Source organism: Myxocyprinus asiaticus, chromosome 36 (genome assembly GCF_019703515.2).
Source record: "Myxocyprinus asiaticus isolate MX2 ecotype Aquarium Trade chromosome 36, UBuf_Myxa_2, whole genome shotgun sequence".
NCBI lineage: Eukaryota > Metazoa > Chordata > Actinopteri > Cypriniformes > Catostomidae > Myxocyprinus > Myxocyprinus asiaticus.
Genome location: NC_059379.1, coordinates 30322912 through 30342757, shown reverse-complemented (window position 1 = coordinate 30342757; position 19846 = coordinate 30322912). Strand labels below are relative to the sequence as shown.

General features: G+C 37.4%; 1 protein-coding gene across 2 annotated transcripts in view; it reads left to right on the top strand.

The window, feature by feature from the left end:
• Nucleotides 1-19846, top strand: part of LOC127427369 (protein TANC2-like) — a 117232-nt gene that overhangs the window by 52406 nt on the left and 44980 nt on the right. For both annotated transcript variants that reach the window (XM_051674939.1, XM_051674938.1), the window contains exon 5: nt 14885-15010. In XM_051674939.1, the coding sequence (XP_051530899.1) occupies nt 14885-15010 (126 nt within the window). The remainder of the gene's footprint in view (nt 1-14884; nt 15011-19846) is intronic.

Genomic DNA, 19846 nt, shown 5'->3' with positions numbered 1-19846 from the left:
TTTGAAGTCATGTTGACTGCTAAAACATGTCCTGGTCAGTGCACACCAATCCAGTAACACCATTACAGCATGACACATACATTTCCCTCTCTTCAAAGCCATTTATGCTCAACTAAATCTTTCAAGTACATTTGCTTGCAACCACTCAGCGCCATCAAATTGCAATTAATGACGAAAGCAGTCCAGGTCGTGGACTAAATGTTTTCGTTCTGCAGTGCCGGGGTGGCATTAACAGGAGATACTGTAAGAAGCATCTAATAGCGATGATAATGATGAGCCTTCTGGAATAGTGCTCCCTAAAGTAAATGCTAAATCTGTCTGATGATGTTGATATGTCTCTTACATAACACAGCGCCTCTTCATTGCTGGCTGATTGTGTTATTGTCCAAGTAATCAGCATTGTTGTATTTATGAGAAGAGCTGTTTTTAGGAGAGAAAGTAATGATTAATGGTTATCTTAAAGAAAAGTGGCTCTCAAAAGGGCAAGTGATATAAAAGATTATTTGTTAATGGAGAAAGTGTGTGGCATTCACGCTTAGTGATCATGAGTGATGCAGTTGCACCCAACTCTGGCAGCAACATGAATCGTATTGCAAATCTGACTGCAGCAAGCTGTTTGGAGTGGCCTGTAAAATATACAGGGGGAATTCACTGATGATTTTGTGACAATGATTTTATTAGTGGTTTGTTTTCATGTGCTGTCTTTGTTGTTTTAGCACCTTTTTCACCTAAGGAATAATGCATATTAGGCAACAGCACAAACATGCCCAGAAATTTTGGACTGAATGCAATTAGAATGGCGCAATTCCCACTCTTGCAGGTTAGCTGTACAACATTGCTCCACCACTTTGATCCAGACACCTGAATCAGCTCTTTAAAAATTCAAAAGTGATTGAATTCCATTGAATTCAGTTTACCGCCTCATAAAAGGAGATAAACACAGAAAAGAGGTTTGTGTAAGCTAAAAAGAATGACAGTTACACCATCTGAATGCTCAAGGTGCAGCGCTATGCCAGCGCATATAGCACCAGGTTAAATTGGATTGCGGGTGTTTCGTGAATAAGATGTAGAGTGTTGCACTAAAATACAGAAAAATGGTGTAACTGTTTAGTGAATTTGCCCGACAGTGTGATCGAAAGATGCAGTAGCTACTTTTTTTGTTCTGCCAAAATGTGTACCGTTAAACCTAAAAGAGGAATTACATTATAATTCTGGAAATATATTCAGCTCATTAGCTGGTCCAGGTCACAGACAGCGATGATTGTTTCTTCAGTGCGGGCAGTGCTGGTAGTAATTGTAGGAGCAGATGTACTCATTAAACATGTATCGTAACGTGTCTTTTTCATAAGTCTACCAGAATCACAATGAGATAAATCTCCATGGTGGCCACCTGGTTCTCTTTTCTATACTCAGCCTGAAATAATGCAGAGCTTTACACAATCTAAGAGTATTTGAGCAAGCAGAAGTAATAAAGGTGTAAGTTTTCTAACATTAAAATTACCATGTAATTAAAACTTAAATACGTCAAGTAGAGGGAACCTAATTGAATCAAGTAAACCTTACTTGTCAAAATAAATCAGATGAACTCATTTAGTGATATACTAGCTAGTGACAGGACATATTCGCATGCTAATCGCATGCTCATGGGAAGCACTACTGAGTGCAATATGAGTCATTATGCTATGGTTAACAAAGCAATTGTTCAATGAATAAAGCAATATGTAGAATACTTAATATGTATCAGTCCTCAACCTAAGCTCAAGCCCCACACTTCACCATGATGGTAACCCCCAAATCTACAACATAACAGAAATTCGGAGTCACGTAACGCTATGCAGCCTAGTGGCGAGCTCCGCTACACTTTGCTACAATTATCCTTTCAATCAATATTACTCAGGGAGTACTGATTTGGTTTTGATTGTTAAACTGCGCTGGGAGTGTAGGATGTCAAAGAATTCAAAATCGTCGGCCTGTGGGGACATTTAAAAAGCATTTATGGTCACACGCGTCTGACGCCTCTCAAGAGCAAGATGGCGGGGTCCGGTTGGGAATGACAGTGTGCCTCAGGATGTAGGTCAACATATTGCGAACATTTATGCAGTGCTAACAAAAATCTCGACCAACATGGAGGGCCTTCAAGCGACCACATCTATGGAGGTGAAACTTTCCACTCTGATCACAAGAATGGAAGAGGTTGAAAAGCGAATCGAGTCTCTGGAAGCAGCCGGAAAAGAGCTGCAGGCTAACCTGCCGGCCACCAAAACTGATATGGATCAGGTGTGGGAAAAATTAGAGGATATGGAAAATCGAAGCAGACGTAATAATGTTAGTTTCATTGGAATCCCAGAGGGAAAGGAAGGTCAAGATATGTCAAGTTTCTGGACGGGCTTATTCTGAATTTGTTCGACATAGTGAGCTGTCATCTGGAAATAGAGCATGCGCACAGAGCTCTTTGTTGGCTTCCCAGAGCGGGTGACAGACCCCGATCAATTCTGGCAAGATTCTTGCGGTCAGCAGACAGAGACTTTGTTTTACGTGTGGCGAGGAATAATGGCAAATTGTGCTGGGAGGATTACAACATTATGGATTTTCCTGACTTTGCCAGTGCTACACATGTGAAACAGGAGAGATTCAAAGAGTGTAAGAAGTTACTTCATGCACAGGATGTGAGCGTCGCGTTGCTTTACCTGGTTAAGCTGAGAATTGACGCCAAGGATGGACGTAAGACTTTCACATGCCCACGACAAGCTATGGCCTTCCTTAAATCAATGGAGTGAGTGGGTAACTCTGAATCAACTATATAGACTACACATTGTACATTTTGCTGATGCAGTCTGAAAAGGTTTGTTATTCGGTTGGTTGCCCACTGTGTCTCTCTCTCTCTCTCACTTTATTTTTTTCTCCCTTTATTAACTTATAGTTGAGTTTATTTGTTCATTTTGGGGGTTCGATGTTGTTATTTACTGGGGCCTATTTCATTGAAAACTTCTATGTGCAGTTCAGTGGTATGGTTTATGTTTTAAAAAAAAGAACACATCAATGTTGGATAGTGATCTGTATAATTTAGCCTTGAGTACACAATTTTTCTTTGCATGTCAATATGTCACACTTTAATATACAGTTGAAGTCAGAAGTTTATATACACCTTAGCCAAATACATTTAAACTCTCAGTTCCTGACATTTAATCTTAGAAACCTTTACCTGTCTTAGTTCAGTTAGGATCACTACTTTATTTTAAGAATGTGAAATGTCAGAATAATAGTAGAGAGAATGACTTATTTCAGCTTTATTTATTTCATCACATTCCCAGTGGGTCAGAAGTTTACTTACAATTTGTTAGTATTTGGTAGCATTGCCTTTAAATTGTTTAACTTGGGTCAAATATTTTGGGTAGCCTTCCACAAGCTTCTCACAATAAGTTGCTGGAATTTTGGCCCATTCCTCCAGACAGAACTGGTGTAACTGAGTCAGGTTTGTAGGCCTCCTTGCTCGCACATGCGTTTTCAGTTCTGCCCACAGATTTTCTATTAGATGAGGTCAGGGCTTTGTGATGGCCACTCCAATACCTTGACTTTGTTGTCCTTAAGCCATTTTGTCACAACTTTAGAGGTATGCTTGAGGTCATTGTCCATTTGGAAGACCAATTTGCGACTGAGCTTTAACTTCATGGCTGTTGTCTTGAGATGTTGCTTCAATATATCCACATAATTTTCCATCCTCATGATGCCATCTATTTTTTGTGAAGTGCACCAGTCCCTCCTGCAGCAAAGCACCCCCACAACATGATGCTGCCACACCCATGCTTCACGGTTGGGATGGTGTTCTTCAGATTGCAAGCCTCACCCTTTTTCCTCCAAATATAAACGATGGTCATTATGGCCAAAAAGTTCCATTTTTGTTTCATCAGGCCAGTGGAAATTTCTCCAAAAAGTAAGATCTTTGTCTCCATGTGCACTTGCAAACTGTAGTCTGGCTTTTTTATGGCGGTTTTGGAGCAGTGGCTTCTTCCTTGCTGATCAGCCTTTCAGGTTATGTCGATATAGGACTCATTTTACTGTGGATATAGATACTTGTCTACCTGTTTCCACCAGCATCTTCACAAGGTCCTTTGCTGTTGTTCTGGGATTAATTTGCACTTTTCGCACCAAACTACGTTCATCTCTAGGAGACAGAATGCGTCTCCTTCCTGAGCGGTATGATGGTTGCGTGGTCCCATGGTGTTTATACCTGCGTATTATTGTTTGTACAGATGAACGTGGTACCTTCAGGCATTTGGAAATCGCTCCCGAGGATGAACCAGACTTGTGGAGGTCCACAATTTTTTTTCTGAGGTCTTGGCTGATTTCTTTTGATTTTCCCATGATGTCAAGCAAAAAGGTAGGTGGTAGGTCTTAAAATACATCCACAGGTACACCTCCACTTCAGTACACCTCCTATCATAAGCTAATTGGCTAATTGTCTAAAGGCTTGACATCATTTTCTGGAATTTTCCAAGCTGCTTAAAGGCACAGATAACTTGGTATATATATACACTTCTGACCCACTGAAATTGTGATATAGTCGATTAAAAGTGAAACAATCTGTCTGTAAACAATTGTTGGAAAAATTACTTGTGTCATGCACAAAGTAGATGTCCTAAATGACTTGCCAAAACTATAGTTTGCTAATATTAAATCTGTGGAGTGGTTAAAAAATGAGTTTTAATGACTTCAAGTGTATGTAAACTTCTCACTTCAACTGTAGGTCAAATGTTTCTTTCCACGTGGAATGTTAATGGAATGGGGCACCCTATAAAAAGAATGAAGGTTCTATCTTTTCTTAAGAGTAAAAAAAAAATATAGTGTTCCTTTAAGAAAAGCACATTTCTCCACAGGAAGCTGAAAAACTTGGCAGGGCATAGGGTGGGCATGCTTTCTGCAGTGCTGGTTCGAGTTAGAGCAGTGGAATGATATCAATGATAAGTAAGCATTTACAATTTAAATGTCTCAAACAGATTAAAGATAATTTAGGAAGAGTCATTGTTTTGGCTGAAATACAGGGGCAAAATCTTATTTTGGCTAATATTTATGCACCCAGCGGATGATATTTTTTATACTGTATATCTTCTTCTGTCATCCAACACCTCAACAACACGTATCCACAGTGCCCCCCAGTGGACTTAATTGTAACTGTGAGATTTGGTGAGAGATTATGAGGGTGTTTTCCAAACAGCATTTCTGCGCCCTTGAAGGGAACTTCAGGAAGGGGACGCCACCCGAAGAGTCATTCCAAACAAAAGTAAGAAAGTTCATTTTTTCACAAAGGGCCCTTTCACAAGAATACAGTAATGCCATGCTCTCGTCAGAGTGCCCACATCAAGAGCTCTATCCTTCATTGTGGACATATATATACAGTTTTTGCTATACAGTATATACATATATATATATATATATATATATATATATATATACACACACACACACATCTGAGGGGGCATTTTAACCCAAGGGCCTAACTTTACCTTTTCACTTCAGAATAAAAACATCTAAATACAATACTACAAATATAAAAAGAGATAAAAAGCTTTTAATATTCAATACAATATAATGTCACAGATCACTATTTTCCAATGACAGAAAATTAGATAAATTAACCTCAAAACAGTTCTGATGTAGTACATTTCACAAATGTTGATATTCAGATGAAATCTCAAGATTAAACGTCAATGGCTTTTTCAAACAAAAATGTATTAGACCACATTCACACTAATCTGTTATCATTTGATAAATTCGTTTTCAGTTTCCTAGCGTCATTGCTTTACAAAGTATGCAGTAATGCATTTTTTAAACGCTCTGTTTTCCGTAGAGATAAACAACATTCTAGTGTGGATGAGAGGCAAAAATTTAGCAAAATGAATGCGTTTTCAAGCGAGAATGTATTAGTGTGGATGTGGCCTTAGTGAATACTGAAATACTCACTATAAACCCAAATTATTTCAAATAAAAAGAATCAAAGAGAGGACAGAGAAATATTGAAACAGATGAAACAGATGAAACAGATAGTGAGGTAAGGGATTATAGGTGAGAAATGGAACCAGAGAGATGAAGATAAGATGAAGGGAGAGGTTTTTGCTGGGATGCAGGGAGAAGAGGAGATGGGAGTGGGGTGCAGAATAATGCCGGTTTTGGATTGGCTGAGCTCCCATGGTGGAGGAGGTCAAAGCTTGAGGCTTTAACCAGCTCAAACCCCCTGAGCACACTGCCAAATTCTCATCTGCACAGAGAGAAAGAGAAAGAGACTGGGGAGTTGTACAGGTGTGAATGGAAATAGGGAACCATAGATTATGTAATGTTGTAGAGGTATTATGTAGTGTATAATTGAAGAGATACTAAAAATATACTGAATACATGATAATGCACTAATTGGAGGTTTCTAGAAGAGAATAAAAACTTTGGTTTATAGGTATGATGTAACAACCTGAGCTTAAAGGGATAGTTCACCCAAAAATGTCATCATTTACTTACCCTCATGTTGTTTGCAACCTGTATGACTTTTATTCTTCAGTGGAACACAAAAGGAGAGAAATGTAGCCAAATTTAATGAAGTTTATGCTTACCCTAATGGAAATCATTATTATTATTTTTTTTTTTCTTGTTTTAGGAAAAACAAACTTTACCTTTTGAATTAATTATTTATTTTCCGTTGGAAATTTTGTTTGTTTTATGCATAAACCTCACCGAATTTTGTTAGATTTCTCTTAAACACGACTTAATAACCATGTCATTTAGCTTCTCAAGTAAATGTCCCGTGTTTTAAGCATGTTTAGATATTTTAATACAAAAACACTGTAAGAAAATTATTTTTTTCAGTGTTTTTTCTCCTTTTCTCCCAATTTGGAATGACCAATTCCCAATGTGCTTTTAAGTCCTCGTGGTCGCGTAGTGATTCGCCTCAGTCTGGGTGGTGGAGGACGAATCCCAGTCGCCTCTGCGTCTGAGACAGTCAACCCACGTATCTTATCACGTGGCTTGTTGAGCGCGTTGCCATGGGGACATAGTGCGTGTGGAGGCTTCACGCAACCACGCTCAACTCACCACGCACCCCACCGACAGCGAACCACATTATAGCGACCACGAGGAGGTTACCCCATGTGACTCTACCCTCTACCCGGGCCAATTTGGTTGCTTAGGAGACCTGGCTGGAGTCACTCAGCACGCCCTGGGATTTGAACTAGCGAGCTAACGAACTCCAGGGGTGGTAGCCAGCGTATTTTACCACTGAGCTACCCAGGCCCCATTTTTTTCAGTGTTGAGAGCTTGGGAGCAAAAGGCAAGAAGACTTAGAATATAGTGCACAAGTCATATGGACAACTTTTCTATCATTTTGGAGCTTGACAGCCCCTGTCCTCATTCACTTTCATTGTTTAAAAAAAAAAAAAGAAAAGAAAAAAAGAACAGCCTGCACACTCTGGCTCTCCTTTTGTGTTCCGCATAAGTAAGAATGTTATTCGGGTTTGGAACAGCATGAGGGAGAGTATATGATGACAGACTTTTCACTTTTGGGTGAACTATCCTTTCAGCTCAAGGTAAACTAAGCCAGGCTGTGTTCCCTGGCTGCATCATTTCCATTGTATTTGTAATGAGGGTCTATGTAGTCAAATAAGAGTGGCTCAACCTGACTCAGCGTGATTGTAATGTACTGGAAGGCATTCGTGAGAATAGAACGTCTGTAATTCCCTTCTGCAGCTGCTGTAATTGCTTGTTTTCTAGTCTCACTGCATGTCTCATGCCACACAGATCCTGATTGCACATGAGTCCACATGCAGTTTCTGGGAATAAGATGTACCTGTGGCATTGAGCACACATATTTTCACACACTCAAACTCAATTTCAAAGTATTATCTCCGAACAAGACTATCTTGTCACATACACGCAAACACACAAAGACACACACACACACACACACACACACAAGCACACAGATAACACTCAGACCTAAACATCAATTTCAAAGAAATATTTTTTCTGGGGAATGGTTTCTGTTTCATCTGATACACTCACCATAAGACATCCACTTGCACAAAGTCCTTTTGAGGAGAAGCCTTGAGCACTGTGTGTTATAGCTGTCAGAAATAACAATTGAAGTGAAAATAACACAAACTCCCTCTCAAACACCCAGAAATATCTCTCATGGAAAATTGCAGACCTGTGATGTGTGAGCACAGGATATGTGTTATAGTAGTGACTAGGTCTGTTGTGAATATTACATAATAATATAATGGTAATATTATTAATAACAAAAACAATTATATCAAAATTATAGTACTGTAACACAGACCTCTTGGCTCAATACAAAGAATGCATACTTTGTAGCTTCGTGTCTTTATTGTTGCAGGAAAGTGAGTAGATGGTATATTTTATTTGTTATTTGTGTCTTATTATTTTTTTAAACCAGAAGCCCTTGAGCATTTCATCATATCCTGTCCATTGCAGTGTCTGAAGTAATTTTGCATACTCAAAGCCTAGTTTTAAAGCCTATTTTAATATTTAAAATATTATTTATGTCACTTTTCCCCTTTTTTACAATTGTATTACATGACTTCTGGAATACTTGATTCTGATTGGTTAATCGCAACATTCTGTGGTCAGAGATTTTTCTTTTAATGGCCTCTAAACTGTATAATTGACCGTTTTCCCAAGCCAACCAATTTTCTATATACATGTGCTAGTTTCATGTCTTTCGTATCACTTTGTGCATAATTTCTTCAATCATATCTTTGATCGATATTTTATGTCCATTTATTTGGCAAGTAGCTGTGTAATAAGCAGGATAATGTACAGTTAGCTGTTCATTATCACAAAATAAATGACTTCTGTACAGTATACACCATATTTACACTGCAAGTTAATTGCCATTTTTATGACACTTTATCATTAAGCATAAAGATTTCATGATCTTGACAGTCAAGAACACAAACACACACACAGTTATATGGCACATTTATAGACATCCACAAATCCACATGTGTGGAGTGTGATGTGTGATGCATTGCCGAATCCTGTCATTGAAGATCTATGAGAAAATTTAACAAAACTGAAATTTCGAGTGAGAAAAGAAAATACTTTTGAAACACGCAAACTTAACCATATAACTCTGTGTGTATCAAATATGATACACAACATTTGACGGCTCTTGTTTCACTCTCTGTTCAAGCTGAAAAGCCAAATAATTTATAGTGTGTAAGTTTCACATGTTTATGGCACCATCTAGTGGTTATTTGTGAAAAAACGTAGGTTCAATGTTTCTGTCGATCTATTTAAAATAGCAGGGGACTTGCACGAAAAGTGACTCTTATGTTGGGATAAATGACAGCTTATTTTAATTGAGTATTTGCTGAATATAATATAAGCAACTTATGCTTGGTTAAAAGTTTGTATATTCATTGAAATTACATGCATCAAATATGATACAACAGGCTTTTGAGTATACTGTATCTCTCAATCACCATTACATTACATTCATGCCCACCACAAAAAACAAAAAAAAAAACAAAATCAGAGCTTTGAAAATTCTGACATATACTATTTATAAGATATATTTAAAGTGTAAACTAATATTTCTGTGTATTTTCATATATGCAGCCTGTTCTGTCATTATAAAGATTTCATTATTTTACATTACAAGCTATTATGATGTCATCTTTCCATAAGTTCCTGAGACCCAGTGAAAAAGTTTTACTATTTCCCTTTTTTAAATGCATTATAGTGTTTGGTGCATAAAATACATATGATAAAAAAATTAAAAAAATTAATTGAAAAAGAATATTTTATTCATATTGTATTTGATGTGCTGAACTGAAATGTGATACATTTTAATCCATATTTTTAGGCCAAGAAGAGGACATTTTCATGGCCAAACTCTCCATACCATACATTTGGTATCTCTGAAAAGCCCAGTGAGTCCTCTGATAATACCACAAGATTTACCACTGTAGCTTGTATGGACTAAGAAAAACGTAAATAACAATTGTCCAACAAAAAATGAATTGCTGGGCCTCAGGAGGATGATGACTTTTAAAGCCTAATGTATTAAATATGAATTTTTTTTTAAAAAATAATAAAAAAAAGTGCATTTTTATTTTTATTTTTTTATTTTTTATGGTTTGTCTAATGGTCCTAAAAACAGTTTAATGTAATAAATAAATAAATAAAAAATTCTGACGATTCTTTCATATGTCAGGCTTTACAGGGTTAAAGCTAGGCCTGTCGTGATTATTAAATAACCATCTGATCGTGTGTTTTTTTTAATTTTTTTATCTAACCACGTTTTTTGAGACAATGCGAATACTGAGTATTCAAATTCCAATCACATATTAATGCTCAAATAAGGGAATTTTAAGCGAATATACTGTTTAAATGCCATGAACGGCACGTTTGTGTGTCATTCAGCTGAACTCCGAGTCCTAGCGTCACTGAGCCGCACCGCGGACGTCAAACAGCTCCTGTCCAGACTAGCGCATGAAGCGCTCTGATGCACGCTCAGTTGGCAGAGGCTCGCGCCAAACTCTCGCAAAAGTATAAGCGAACAAGTATAAACTGCGATTGTGAACACAAAGTGCCCCAGTTTCACTTGAAATGATCTTGAATGGCAAATGTTCCTGGTTCCAGGGACGGATTATGGCTAGCAAGGGCCCCATGGCCAATTTTCTTTTAAAGTTGAGATCTACACAATAGATTTTCATTGATTTAAGTCTCTTTTAATACCTGTTCTATATTTACAATTAGATTAATTCAAACACACAGCACAGATGTGGTAAAGAAACCACTCAACCGAAACACATTCGCTGAACAGCCACTGTTTTTAAAGAGACAGTACCATTTTAACGTTTGTTATACGTAATGTAAACTCAGTGTAAATACTACAAATTATGCAGACAAAATGCATATATTTATAGGGGCCATAATAAATTATTAAATATTTTAACTTCATGAATTTAACAAATACAGTAGGATCTTGTAAAGGGTTTGGTGAAATTCAGCAAAGAGTTCAGGCAGTTCTGGCTCGCACTGTTATATCTTTTTTTTTAACTCATCTGAATGATGGGGTGTGTTTCATTCAGAAGTTATCATTGCTACACCCTATTTTCTTCAAAGACGTTACCCTCCATTGTGAGAGCTTTGAAGGGCTGAAAGGTGTGGGGCTCAAAAACAGTGGTCATTCGGTCATTTTTTGGGAAATTCTGTTTGGAACGACCCTACAGCTTGGCTACCATTATTATTCTTCCATTGAAAAGCCCTACTAAGGCATCATTTAAGCCTCCAAAAATCCCCTAGATTACATTACATTGACAGAATATTTAAATGAGCTATGAGTCTGTTTTGGAATGTTCGTAATTTCAAACTTCAGCTGTCAAAACTTACAAGCCCTTTAATCTGCTTTAAGATGCTCTCTTCTTTCTTTCTTTCTTTCTTTCTTTCTTTCTTTCTGTTAAACCTGTAAAAAAAAATTTAAACTATTTTAAACTTTCAGACAAGGTTTTGTCAAACCAACATTATAGTTTGTCTCAACAAACTTTATGTGTCTAGTTTAATCAGTACTTTTGAACAACACAAAGTAAATATCTATATTTTCTTTTTTCCCAACCACCTAAGCCAAGTTATTTTTTTATTGTTTTATTTAGGGCAAACATGCAGTTCTAGCAATGAATAGTATACTAAACGTTCTTGTTCAACAGCCCTTTTATACAAAGAATAAAGCTTAACCATATAAAGCCTAATGTATGAAAGAAAGAAAATTATATTTTTTAATCCTGTATAAACCTATTTTTCTATAAAATAATGAAATTGTAAGCACATGTTGCTTGAATTAAATAAATACTGATTTTGAAATATCAGTAACAAGATAAACATTATTGTTAATTTTACTTTATCAAAATCAGCAAAGATTTCACATAAAAAAGATGAGTGCATCAAAATATGAAGGTAGCTATTTTGGAAATTATTTTACAAGGTCTTGTACTTCCAGAAGAGCATGGAAACTTTCACCAGGCGGCGTTATAAGATTAAAGAGTGGCTCAAAAAATGTCATTAGAAACAGGAAGGCCAAAGGGTCCTATAAGAGGGCTGGGGGCCCTCAAAGTCACAGGGCCCTGTTGAGGGGGCCTTGTATAAGCTGTGGGCTCACATATTTAAGCATATACAAACATTTGTTTTCAAAGTTGTTGGGCCGCGAGACCTTGCAGCCATATTTTAAGTATTTAGAAATATTTTGATATTTAAAACATTATTTTTCAAGTCATTCATAAGTTTTTGAAGCCTTAAAAGGAAATCACATATCCCTATTTTATTATTTGATTTACACGTATATTTCAAGTTAAATGTGTAAAAACGACTTCTTAAGGTGTATGAAGCACACATGCTAAAAAAAGCACATCTTAAGAAATATGACAATTTATATGACAAACATAAAAGTCCTTAAAGAGACAATTAATCATCATAGCCCTAAAAACAGACAAGTAATCGTCATAAACGCAATTATTTGTTTGACAATTAATCGTCAGCCAAATTTCATAATAGTGGCCTTAGATAAAACTTCACGTTGCATTGACTTGCCCACTCAACTCTTTCCTCCAATCCCATCCTGTCTTTCTCTTAGCCGCTCTGTCTCCACACCAACCCCTCCCCAAAATTCCCAGCTGCTGTGCTCGACCCATATACAGAAGAGCTCCTTCCCAGCTCACTTTCCATGCTTCCCAATCAGCATTCATTCAAACACATACAGGTCTGCTCAGTTCATTCAAGAGAAGTCAACAGGACAGATACACACACACATACACACACACACACACACATAGGACTGAAGGTCTGTGGTGGTCTCTCAAATTATGTTCTTCTCAAATCTAAAGGAAATGGACCTAAGTGTTAGAAGTTCCACTGCTAGAGTTTAGACACTGATTTGGACGAAGCAGTTTTGCAGAACAGCCAGCTCTAGCAAAGACAGAGATGGTGGGGTTTTGTAGTGAGGATAAGTGTGTTCACATTATTAGGTTCAAAACCTCCTGATCCAGATTTAATTCAGACTTTTGGGGGCAGCGTGTAGACATTACTGTGATCGACTCTTCCTTGTCACTTCCTGTGAATCTGGATTATTGGGAATGTGTATGGAATATAATAAGAATAATTTTGGAGAATCAGATTATAAATTGCTATTCAAGAAAACACGGACGTGATGAACCGTTTGAAAGCATTATTGTGGAATTTACCTGCAATATAATCGACGTAAATGTATGAGGTACCGTATTTTTATTTATTTATTTGTTTCCTGAAGTATTTCCAGGCTTTCTTTTACTCACACTAACCTGTCCTTTAAAAAAAAAAAAACCTTAGTCTTTATCATTGCATTACAGATATTTTAAATGGACAAGGTGTTTTGTCAATCTTTAGGCAGTGAAATGATAAACCAACTTCAACCTCAGAAGGTTGCTGGTTCGATCCCCACAGCCACCACCATTGTGTCCTTGAGCAAGGCACTTAACTCCAGGTTGCTCCGGGGGGATTGTGCCTGTAATAAGTGCATTGTAAGTTGCTCTGGATAAAAGCGTCTGCTAAATGCATAAATGTAAATGTTACTTTAGTCTGGTCTTGTCCTTGGCATTATAAAATTTTGTTTGAATCGAGCGTTTGTCTGAACGCTGGTCTACCAGAGGTTAGTTAATCATGTCTTGAAGGGATGTACCACTGTGCATTAAATTGCAAAGTGTACTGACAAGATCTGTCAGACAGAATTGGAGACATAGTGAACATACATGACTAACGAAACAAAGTATGCTGAATTCTCATGTTATATGAGAGCTGATTATGGCACTTTGTTGTTAATATAAATTCATAGACACATTTTTTAATAAAGAAATTAGGGCTGTCAATTGATTCAAACTTTTAATAGAATGAATTACTATATGCAGATTAATTAATCAAATTAATTGCAATTAATCACATATCTAAATATTTTTTTATATATGTATGATATATGATTAAATAATTATAAATAATTAGATTAAAAATAATTCTAATATATATTATAAATCTAATAATTCAGATAATTAAACTGCATTACATTATTGTGGCTGACAAGTAAAACATTGATAAGAAAAAAGTGGCTTTAGAAGACAATATATTGTTTATTTCCATATTATTGAACATAACCCAATCATCGGTTCACAGCAATCCATTCTGCAGCTGAATTTGTCAATCTGTCCGATATAGATTTAAAATAAGGGCTTTTCTAAGGACACGTCAAAGTACACATGCGTCAGACAGATGCTTTTGGAGCATCTCGCTTTAGTTGTCACGTCATAAACAGCATTTTTAGGTCGCTGTGTCAAGTCAAACGTAGTTAGAAACTTAGAAAAACACGTCTTGAGATCCCTGCAGTCGGAATTGCGCTTGAGTGTTTGAACTCAAGAAGGTTTTCTCATCTTCTGCTATTGTTAGTGTTAAGCAAGCCTGAGTGTGGTTTTTTCTGTGTACAGCTGGATGTTGCCTATACAGCAGGAGTATGCTTACTGCCCCCTGCTGAAACATGAAGGTGGTACTTCATTCTTGAATTGCTCCGATAGTAGGAATATTTTATATTACGGTCCGGGGGCATGATTCATTTTGTCAATTTGTTTAACATGTTATTTTTTAAATAATTAATTGCACTGAATTAGCATGTTAAATTGACAGCCCTAAAATAAATATAAAGCAGCCGTTTTACATTTTCAATTTCATTGAGTTTCATGAGCTATAACAATAGCGGTGCTTTCCTTAGCAAACAACACCAATAAGACAACATCAATTGAACTAAAGAACTTTAGTCTTTAATTCTGATTTCTTTAACTCCCATTATTGTCTTCTGTCCCTATAGCCACCAGTTCGGCCCACCTGGAGGACCTGGCCTATTTGGATGAGCAGAGACATGCTCCCCTGCGTACCTCCCTGCGCATGTCCCGACAAAACATGGCCATGGGCCGCACCGGGCAGGACCTGAGAGGTGAGTAGCATCCTGTGTATCGTTTAGCAGTTTAGCTTTGTTTTACATCACCCTGAACCTTTCTCCAAGGATACCAGCTTACAAGAACAGTTGGGTTCAAAAGTCTGAGTCCTCTTACAAAAATGCTTCTCTTTTGCATTTTTTTGTTTGATGCAGGGGTTTTTTTTTTTTTTTCATTACAAATTATATTATCATTATAACAATGTGAGTTAAAATGTAAATGTAAAAATATACATGAATTCAGAATATCTTAGTATTTGGTATTTGCCCCTTTTGTTTTATTGAAATCATGCACTCGAGCTGGCATTAACAAAACTTGATGATCCATGTTATCCAAGTATTATTTGAGAATGTTCAAAAGAGCATCTTGTGCGTTTTAACGGAAGCAAAGAAATCTGACCTTTTGTACAAAGGGGTTAAAATGTTAGTGACCTATATATACCAGGGTTCCTGCGGATCCTTAAAAAGTCTTAAAATGCCTTAAATTAAGTTTTCCAAAATTTAAGGTCATAAAAAGTCTTAAATATCTTAAATTATTCAACAAAAGTCTTAATTATAATTTAAAGAGGTCTTAAATTTAGGGGCGGAAAGACAGGAATCGTGATATGAACTAATGTGATTATGAAACTTCAAAAGAAGACGATCTAATTAAATAAATGCATGCGCTGCGTCCTTTGGAGTGAAAACGTGGCACTGGTGTATTTTCAAGCACGCGGGGGCTTTTGAGTGTTTCCAACTGTTGCAGAGATGTCTGCAATCATTAAGCCATATCGGAAATTTATGACAAGCAATTACTAATGATCAGTTGTTGATGATAATGATATAGTGTTGATGAAGTATGACAATGTTTACTTTTAATTGTTTATATTGTAATATGTTGTAGATTATTGTATGAGTGCATATTTTATTTCCCTTATCTGTTTCAATGAGCAGCTAGAAACAGGAAGGGCTTACATTTCAAAATAACAGTCCCCGGTGTATTTTAGCCTTTACAGTTAAAAGTTCCGTGCTATGTATAAAACAAATTCTCCCCTGGTTATTAGTATTTTACAGGTTTAAATTAGATTTTTAATCCCAAATTTTCAGTGTGGACTCAGAACCGCAATTAATTTGATTTGATGCCAAAATGTGCCCATAGATCACTCCATCTTTGCCCCAATCAATATGAGGCCTCAATTTCTCATTCATCTGTCTTAACCTTTCTTCCTCTCACAGTCACTTACACTACGTCTTTTACATTCAAATATTTTTGTACAAGGCCAGGTTGTGTCCCGATCTGCCCTTTGTCTCTGTGTATCAATGTCGGTGTCCCCACTGAGACGTTGAGTTTAACCTCTCTAGAGAATACACACACAGATAAAGGAAGCAGAAAGAGATTTAAAACAGACCTTATGTCCACTGGGTCACCCTTCTCACCCTTTACCTTCATCTGCTAATTAGAAAACAAGAGGCCTTGGTGTGTCCTAAAATCATTCATTTCCCCTGTCATCCACCCATACACACACCACACTTACACACTGCTCAGACAGTGATGTAGAGCTGTGTTATTCCTGCTGGTCCAGTCAGCCACTCACACCTGTTGAATAATTAAAACAGAAAAAAACACTCTGCATCCGGATAGCGAAGGTAACTCCGCTCAAAATATGCTACGGCTTGTTATTTAATATTGCCTTGAGGAACAATTGTCCTGCCCACCACTAGCCTTCAAAGGAATGTTCAGGGTTCATTTCAAGTTAAATGAATAGAAGCCAAAAAGGAAAATTCTTTCATCATTTACTCACCCTCATGTTGTTCCAAACCTGTGTGACTTACTTTCTTCTGTGGAACACAAAAGGATATGCTAGGTACAATGTTAGCCTCAGTCACCATTTGCACTTTGCATCTTTTTTCCTTAAAATGAAAGTGTATGTTTATAACTGATTGCATACATTATTTCTAAGAGTGGGTATTACCACCCTGTCTGTTTTAGATATTTTCTTCTGGAAAGCATCATCTAAATAACATCTGCTAAACATCTTAAAAAGATCAGGTTTACAAACATTCTAAATCATATATGTCTCAAAGACATCTGTTGAATGTCTTATTGACATCTGAGAGGAAACATCTTATAGATGAGCAAAAAACGTAAACAATACATCTTCCAGACGTAAACACACACATCAAATAGATGTCTGGGAGATGTGCATGTGCTATCAGGGCATGCTATTATCTTGATAGTGTCCAGAGAAACATGTTTTTTCCATGGTATATTTTATGGTATTACCAGTTGGTGTAGCAACAATTATAACTCTTCTCCTCTTTTAGAAAATTCTAAATTCGCTGCCCCCCAACTTTTTAGGAACTAATCATTATTTATTTATTTAGTTTTATTTTGCTTTGCTGCAGTTTCAAGACCAAAAATTTAGCTGGCTGTACAAAACAACAACTGTCTCTGCTAAACGGCCTATGGTAAGAGCTAATGCTAGTATTGATAAGACAATTTAAGGGAAGAGAAGTAGGACCACTCATATAAAAATTTAATCGGAGATATCGTGATGCTCAATACGGCAGCTGTATGAATGGAAGTCCCGCCTTTCTGTTAAAAGAGCCAGTCAACTTTTTCATAACGTTTATTTACTCTATCCACCTTTTTCCTGAATGCAGAAGGTTCCATGATTCGACTGTTTTCAATTTTATTGACAGTGCCTCACCTGAGTGTGTAGATGGTACGAGCTTAGTTACAGTGATATCATTAACTAATTTGAGTTGTTATTTCGAGTAAATATATATATATTGTAAATACACTGCCTGGTCCAAAAAATGTTGCATACTCTAATATTTCATTGGACCGCCTTTAGCTTTGATTACGGCGGACATTTGTCATGGCATTGTTTCAACAATCTTATGCAACGTCTCAGCAGTTATTTCTGTCTAGAGTTGCATTAATTTTGGCCGAAATCTTGTATTGATGACGGGAAAGTCGAACCACTCCATAAAGTCTTCTCCAGCACATCCCAAAGACTTTCAATGGGGTTAAGGTCAGGACTCTGTGGTGGCCAATTCTTGTGTGAAATTGATTCCTCATGCTCCCTGAACCACTCTTTCACAATTTGAGCCCGATGAATCTTGGCATTATCATCCTGGAATATGCCCATGCCGTCAGGGAAGAAAAAAAATCAATTGATGGGATAACCTGGTCATTCAGTACATTCAGGTAGTCGGCTGACTTCATTTTATTGATGCATAACGTTGCTGAGCCTAGACCTGACCAACTGAAGCAACCCCAGATCATAACACTGCCTCCAGAGGCTTGTACAGTGGGCACTATGCATGACGGGTTCATCGCTTCATGTGCTTCCCTTCTTACCCTGACGCGCCCATCGCTTTGGAATAGGGTAAATCTGGACTCATCAGACCACATGACCTTTTTCCATTGCTCCACAGTCCAATCTTTATGCTCCCTAGCAAACTGAAGTTGTTATTTTTTCCAATTAGCCTCACTAACAAGTGGCTTTCTTGTGGCCACACAGCTGTTTAGTCCCAATCCTGTAAATTCTCATCACTTTGTGCATGTGGAAATGCTCCTACTTTCACTTAACATAGCCGTGAATTCTGCTGTCATTTTTTTACGATGTGACTTCAAGCGTTTTAGTGATCTCCGATCAAGATCATTCAAGATTTTTTTCTGACCACATTTCTTCCGCGAAGCTGACGGTTCACCACTATCCTTCCAGGTTTTAATACGTTGGACAGTTCTTAACACAATTCCAGTGATTTCAGCAATATCCTTAGTTGTTTTCTTTGCCTGTTGCAGGCCAATAATTTGCTTCTTCTGAAACACAGTAACATCTTTTCCATGACCACGGGATACGTCTTCCGACATGGTTGTTTAAGAAATGAGAAGCTACCCACTGCATCAGTTAGGGTTAAAAGGATTGTTGCCATGCAGCTGATACATATTAATCACTGCAATAATAATCCAATCAAAGGCTCTTAAGTATCTGCTTATTTAAATCCAAACAGCGTTTGTTTTTTTTGCCAGACGATATATAGAGCGATAGATAGATAGATAGATAGATAGATAGATAGATAGATAGGATGCTGCGGAGAATAGCTTGGGCCTCCACATGCTCTATGTCTCCACGGTAACACGCTCAACAAGCCACGTGATAAAATGCGGGGATTGACGGTCTCAGACGCGGAGGCGACTGAGATTCGTCCTCCGCCACCCGGATAGAGGCGTGTCACTACACCACTACGAGGACTTAGAGCACATTGGGAATTGGGCACTCCAAGTTGGGGAGAAAAGGGGAGAAAATAATTTAATAATTTAATAATAAAAAGAAAAGAAAGAAAATGAAGCGGAGGTGCCTTTAAGAGCGCGCACTACAGCAGATCGGGATGGATTCCAATCACAACTGATCCTCCCTATGCCCTATACTCACTCCAAACTGCAGAGCCCTTGAAGTGGATAGTCTGAAGGAAACATGGCATTACTGTATGAATGTACACTTCGCTAACAGTCTTGTGGAAGGGACTTCTTCGAAAATATTCATTTTCTCACTTTCGTTTTGAACAAGCTTTCTAGTGGCATCCCCTCCCGCAGGAATGCCCTTCAAGGAAGCAAAAAATGCAGTTTTGAATTCGTCCTGGAGCATCGAAGTGCCGTTACCTCAGACGAGTAACAGGTCAAATAAAAAGTCCACTCCATGTATTGTGTTGTAAGTTCATCAAAAGAATAATACTCGATTGCTACAACATTTCTAACATCACGCACCACTAGTGTAGACAGATTTATTAATTATAATGGAAGCGGTCACGTCACTTTCAGAGATATAAATTAAATTGATCATTTAT